Source organism: Danio rerio, chromosome 5 (assembly GCF_049306965.1).
Source record: "Danio rerio strain Tuebingen ecotype United States chromosome 5, GRCz12tu, whole genome shotgun sequence".
Lineage (NCBI taxonomy): Eukaryota > Metazoa > Chordata > Actinopteri > Cypriniformes > Danionidae > Danio > Danio rerio.
The window spans coordinates 10,755,362-10,762,524 of NC_133180.1; the positions used below are offsets into that span (position 1 = coordinate 10,755,362).

General features: G+C 38.8%; 1 protein-coding gene across 2 annotated transcripts in view; it reads left to right on the plus strand.

Moving 5' to 3' along the window:
• The window catches only part of slc2a11b (solute carrier family 2 member 11b), a 31,475-nt gene extending 24,779 nt beyond the window's left edge, over positions 1-6,696 (plus strand). For both annotated transcript variants that reach the window (NM_001114430.1, XM_005165031.6), the window contains 2 exon segments: positions 2,148-2,275; positions 5,504-6,696. In NM_001114430.1, the coding sequence (NP_001107902.1) occupies positions 2,148-2,275; positions 5,504-5,692 (317 nt within the window). In that variant the 3' untranslated portion in view covers positions 5,693-6,696.
• Positions 6,697-7,163: the final 467 nt, after the last annotated feature.

Below are 7,163 nucleotides of genomic sequence, written 5' to 3' on the forward strand. Positions count from 1 at the left end.
GGAATGCAGACCTCTAGTTCGTATTTACCACGTCTCCCTTCTCGTTCGGTCGAAACCGGAAATGCTGCCAAGCTGCAGGTCATTTGGTGCGCAACTCGCCTTACCTCACCTCTCTCTCTCTCTCTCTGCTCCACATTGTCCCATGATGACAATCACGTATACGCATTTGTAGGCATTAAATAAATAATATTTCAAGAGTTCACACTTAGCTGATGATTGTTAATAAAGCTAGTTTGGCGTGCTGACCCGGGAGAGAGCCCTGAGCTTATAAGATCCTCGAGCCCTGGGCTCCCTCCCGTTGCAAGTTGAGAGGAGAGTTTGAGCTCAGGTAGATCTCGATGACTCCCCCTCTTGCTTGTTGTAGCTAAGTGTCGGATATGTATGCTGGAAGGTGTACTCAGAGTTTAGCTAATGTATTTTGATTAATTGTTTAGGGTGCTTGTTTTTGAACTGTGAGAGGAAACCGGAGGACCCGGGGAAAACCCACCCGACCACGGGGAGAACGAGCAAACTCCGCACAGAAATGCCGTCTGGTTTGGAAAGGAATTAAACCAGGGGCATTCTTGCTGTGAGGCAACAGCGCTAATCGCCGGCCACTGTGACGCCCGTTTAAAAAGGAGGGAAAGTAGGGTTGGGTGGGGGGGTTTCTTCAAGACGAAGATATTGAGATGAGAAAAGTCTGGTTATTTATAGTGAGTTAAGGATCGTCTGTAGGATAATCAGTCATTAGCTAAAGTTGGAACAGCTGTGAACAATCATAAGCACGTGATCCTCTCGAAATTTGTTTATAAATAACGTTCACTTATTATTGAATACTTGTCTCCTTTTTAAGTGCATTGCTTTTTATGAGTGTATAAAGGTATGGAAATTGACACCGTTGCTATTTTTTAGATCCCACTGTATACCATATTATCGTATTACCGCCCAAGCCTATAAAAAAATCTTACAATCATAGATAAATACTATATAGTAAAACTAAACAAGAATTATAGTTTTCTGGTGAGTCTAACAGTATTCAGGTAGAGATATCGAATGATCAACACTGCATAGTCTTTACTGTATATAATATTTCTTAAAGTAGCATATTTTCTGGTCGCTGGATGTTTTAAACTCTGAAATGTTAAACTGTTCAGTCACCAGCCTTAAAGCGATAGTTCACCCACAATGTAAACTTACCCAGTGTTTACTCAACCTTTACTTGTTTCAGTCGTTTATAAGTGATTAAAATATCTTCTTTTTGTGTTCAACATAAAAAAGAAACTCATAAACATTTGAAACAAGTGAATGGTGAAATGAAAGTAGTGAGTAAATTTAAATGTTTGGGTGAACTATCTTTTTAAAAAAGCACTTATCTGCACTTATTGCAATCAACTATAATCCCAACTCAACATTGCAAATGCTGTGATGTGACTACTGCAGTTGCACAGGCCCGGATTGGCTAATCGGGAGGACCGGGAGAATTCCCGGTGGGCCGGTCCGTTTTTTGGCCGCGAGGGCCGGTGTCCCTAGCTCCAGAATCTGTTGCTCTCAGCAATCACACTTTTTAAATTAGTTATTTTTTTTTTACTTGACCACTTGACCACAGTCTTATTCATTATTTTACCGCAGCTCTGCTCTTTTTATCAGTATGCAGCCTGCAGGTTAATGATGATATTAGACGAGCCACCATACAATGCACAGTTGATGTGGTCCAGTGGATAGCACATTAAGATTTGACGCTGCGGATCCGGGTTTGATCCTCGTCTGAATAGTTTTTTTTTTTTTTTAATAATTTTTTTTATTGTTAAGACACATAATACTGTTATGGTTGTTGAACATTTGAAGTTCTAAAGCAGCTGTTTTCTCAAAAAAAAAGACGTTATAGTGTAATTAGAAACTGAATTGGAAATGACCTTATTTTAATATAGTCAGTCGTGAACTGAGGTGAGCCGGTCTGAGGCTTGAAACTCCAAGGCTGAAAAAGAGTCCCACTCCGGCCCTGGTTGCACACATTGCGATATTGATGCTGAAACTATATATTGTGCAGCCCTAGTTTCTTGGAAGTTAAAAGTTTTTCAAGGAATCGCCGATGCACTTAAAGAGTAAATAGAGTAAAGAGTAAATAAACATGATTTTGCTGACCGAATTTAACATGTTGTGTGTTGCAGGTGGCGTGACAAACATTTTAACAACAGAGCTGTTCACACAAACCGATCGGCCTGCCGCATACATGATCGGTGGCTCAATCAACTGGACCTCCTTCTTTGTGATCGGCATGATCTTTCCATTTATTGTGGTAAATATGGCTGCTTTTCATCCTACTTTTGAGAAGTGTGTGTTTTTGGTTTTCGCTTCTGATATGAAATACTAAGAAAGGAAGGATGAATAGATTCATTCATTCATTCATTTTCTTGTCGGCTTACTCCCTTTATTAATCCGGGGTCGCCACAGCGGAATGAACCGCCAACTTATCCAGCAAGTTTTTACGCAGCGGATGCCCTTCCAGCCGCAACCCATCTCTGGGAAACATCCACACACATTCACACACTACGGACAATTTAGCCTACTCAATTCACCTGTACCGCATGTCTTTGGACTGTGGGGGAAACCAGAGCACCCAGAGGAAACCCACGCGAAGGCAGGGAGAACATGCAAACTCCACACAGAAACGCCAACTGAGCTGAGGTTCGAACCAGCAACCCAGCGACCTTCTTGCTGTGAGGCAACAGCACTACCTACTGCGCCACTGCCTCGCCAGGATGAATAGAGCACATTGAAATTAGAATTAGATTTACACTGTCATTTCTTTCTACTAAGAAGGTGTGGCCCCAGTTTTAATATCGACAATTCCATGAAGCAACTGTATTTAGCCAAGATACAGATCATTTTACCATGCATATGTAACAGAGGTCAGCTAGCGAAGTGCCATGCGGGTAAACCTCACTCCTCTGACTTCAAAAATGTTCTAGCGACTGTCGCTAGAGGCCATAGTCTGTAGCCTCCTTGTTAGAGCAACCGACTCCCATGCAAAGATCCCAGCTCAGAGCGGGTTGGGTGTAGTAGGACCAATGAGTTATGCATGGGGGCTCGTCCGGGATGGCAGTGAGGTTTTGGGGGGGGGGGGGGGGGGTATGACAGACACCAGCTAGCAAAGTGCTGTGCAGGTAAACCTCACTCCTCTAGTGACAGATGCTAGAGGCCATGGTCTTTAGCCCTTTTGTTCGAGCAACACACTCCCATGCAAACAATCGTCAGTTCAATCCCATCTTAGAGCGGGTTGGGTGCAAGAAAACTGGTGGGTAATAATAAATGTTAACAAAAGTGCAAGGTAAAAAGGAACAGAGGCTGCAATATCTACTACCAGATCTATTTTCAGCTGTCAGGCACCCACATGAAAATATACTACAGTAACTTATAGTAAATACTATAGTGCAGTGGTTCTCAAACTTTTTTCATCAAGTACCACCTCAGAAAAAAATTGTCTCTCTAAGTACCACCAAAGTGAGCAGTATTGAAATACAGTAGCGCAGTGGGACCATAGACTGTAAAATATATGGACGTAGTATCCGTGACGTCACCCATAGGTTTCTAAAGACCGCAAAAGAAGCCACAAGTAGGCGCGGCCAACCGTCGCCATTTTGTTCGTGCGTCATCACGCTGACGGCGGGATACCAAACATGGGCAAAGAGGCGGAGAGTGAGCGGAGCTACAGACGCATGCTGCATTTAGGTTGGACCTGGTTCAGACACCTGGTTTACTTTGGGAGAACGCTTAAGACTTTATCACTTGTGACTCGTTTGTATTCTGACCACTTGTGCTTGGTTGTACACTACATCAATAAAGTGTTTAGTCTTTTAAAAACACTGCTGTAATACATTGAGCCACTAAATATTGTTCTTATGACGTTTCTCAACAGGAGGAAAACGCGAATTACTTCCAAACACATCAGATATAGTCTGTATTAGTTAATGTAAGACTATTAATGAAATCCAGCATAACACTGTATGACAACGCTTCAGATGACTGTTCTAGAGCCTACAGCTAATCAATCTAACAGATTCTGGAGTGCATTACAGCTCTAAATATAAATATAAACGATAAATGATCTTAAATAAAACAAATACATGTATAGAGATGGTATATAAGTATATAAATTTACTCACATGGGGAACGGAGGCCACGTGAACGGTCTGTGAGCACAATTAAGTGCACTCAGCATGACATTCCATCAAATAATTGTAGGAAACAAGTCCAAAAGGCAGTTGACTGTGTAAAGCCACATAAAACAACACAGAAATACGATAAATATGCCGAGTTCAGTGGCTAATCTGCAGGATTCAGCTGAGGTGACGTAACGGCGACCAGCGAGACCTAGCTGTCACTCAAGTGACCACGCCCTTAATTATGCAAACTTAATATAACTTAATATAAAGGAAAAGGATGAGTTATAAAAAAAATTCACCCCCCTCATAGTTGTCATGAAGGGTAATATTAGCTGTATTAACCAAAACCTTTTTTTGTTCCAGGCTGTAAACACCTTTTTTTCTGCTGTAAAGTTGGCCATTCCAACAGTGGGCTCAATTGAAATTTGCTCTGTTTTGGAGCCAGGAGCGGCTAAGACTAGCGGAATTTCGGATGAATTGCAGTTTTAGTTACTTCCGTATTGGCTTCCTGAGAGAGAGCGGGAGGTTGCCGCTTGAGTGGGACCAATAAAGCAGCTACAACTCTGCACAGTTAAAAAAACGTGGCAGATTACTTCAGAAATATAAGCTATATGTCATATGTAGCATATTATATCCATCATTTTTGAATTTTTTTTAAATGTGTGTAGCATGTACATGACATATTTCATTCCTTCGCGTACCACTAAAGGAAGCCTGCGTACCACTAGTGGTACACGTACCACAGTTTGAGAACCACTGCTGTAGTGTTTTTTTAACCATACTGACAATAACTCCTCCAGTAGAGATAGAAATGTTGCACATTAGCCAAAGTGTTGCTAGAATTGGTTTGTATGTGTGGATGATATATAGTGCATCATCAAAAAGGATTGAGGTCATGTCCATGTGTCGTGCGATAAGTCCATATAAACAGTTTAGATGCCAAAACCTCTAAATGCCACCTGAAATTTTCCTCTAAAATTAGCATTTTTATCAGGCTCCTGTCGTGTACGTTCAGTTATATCACATTTATGGCAAAGAATAAGTCCTATTTCTGGTCTTAAAAGTTAAATAACTCAACATAAACAAAGGAGGCTGAGAAAAATGTTCATTTTTGATGGAAATTTGAGACGGTAGCTATTTAAAGGCTTTTGCTTATGAACTCTTCATATATTGATTGGTGTGACAGGCCTAGTAAATAGTGAGTAATCTGGTTGATCTATCCCTTTAAAACAGCCTCTATAACTCAATAATTAACTCACTTCAAAAAGTTATGATTACCGTAAAATCATATGAAAAATAATTGATTATATAATGATGTACAATGCAACACTGTTAAACTTTTCCCTCTCTATCCTTCCCAGAATGGCCTCAAGCAATACTGCTTCCTCGTTTTCCTGGTCATCTGCTTATTGGTGGCCACGTACATCTTCTTTGTGGTCCCTGAAACCAAAAACAAGACCTTTCTGGAGATTCAGAACGAATTTAAGTCTAGAAAGAAGATCATTAATGCCAACGGCACTGAGGGCCCTCTGCTGTCCACACCAATGTAATGCACACATACAGTATGACTGCACTTTAAAGGGCTTTACGATGCTACTGTATTGACATGTGCATTAATCTGCCAAAATGGAAATATAATATCTGCAAACACTGAAGTCAGAATTATTAGCCCTTTTGTATATTTATATATATATATATATATATATATATATATATATATATATATATATATATATAGAGAGAGAGAGAGAGAGAGAGAGAGAGAGAGAGAAATTTTAACACATTTATAAACATAACAGTTTAAACAACTCATTTCTTACTGATTTATATTATATTTACCATGATGACAGTACATAATATTTGACTAGATATTTTTCAAGATACTAGTATTCAGTGAAATTTTAAAGGCTTAACTAGGTTAATGAGGAAATTCATTGTATAACGATGTTTTGTTCTGTAGTCAATTTAAAAATATATAGCCTAAGGGGGATAATAATATTGACATAAATATTACATAAATATTGATTAATATTTTTTAAAAATTAAAAACTACTTTTATTCTAGCCGAAATAAAACAGATAAGACTTTTTTCCACAAGAAAAAATATTATAGGAAATACTGTTAAAAAATTCTTGCTCTGTTTAACATCAATTGGGAAATATCTGAGAAACTCACAGGAGGGCGAATCATTCTGACTTTAACTGTATAATTGTGGGTGAAGTTATTGACACACACAGATGCTGCACTACATCATGTGCCTTCAGCTTGAATACTGTCCTTTTTGTTAGCAGGGGCAGTCACATGACAGGAGGGACTTTCAATTGTATTTTGAATGTGTTTTATACAAATTAGTATGGCTGAAACTATTATGCAGCAACGTATCATTTAGAATTTCTCCTGTGATACCGATATTTTTTGTTGGTCTTCAATAATGCAAAATGGATCCATATGAGGAACTGGAGTCTCATGAAATCACTGCAATCATGTTTAAATTTATTTTACAGTTTAGTCTACAATTTTAATATTGACAATAAAGGATTTTTTCAATCTAAAATCACTGTGTGAATTATATTTGAATTCATTTGGTCAACAAAAATGTATGTAAATGACAATGAAAGTTTACTAAATATGGTAAGAAATTGCATAATGATTTGGTATTTTAAGTTGTTTACTTAATTTGTTCAATTTGTTTTTCAATTGTTGTGTTAAATTTAACTCCGCGTTACTGTGTGCCCAGTGCTCCCCATCATCTGTAAAAGCGCTGTATAGTCACTGGGTATCTGTTACTTTTGTCATCGCTGACAAGCATCGCCCAATCGTTGTTGTTTATGATTTCTCTTCAGATTTGTCTCATATATCACTTCAGGGCATGTTTTCAGTTGTTCTTCGATTATAAATATATTAGAAATCATTATTTTAAAGTAAACTTCCTCTTTAGTGTACAAATGCATCGGATAAGACTCAGTTTAATGCGTTTAGAGCATTTGTGAGATACTTCAGGAAGACGCGTGTGATTGGACT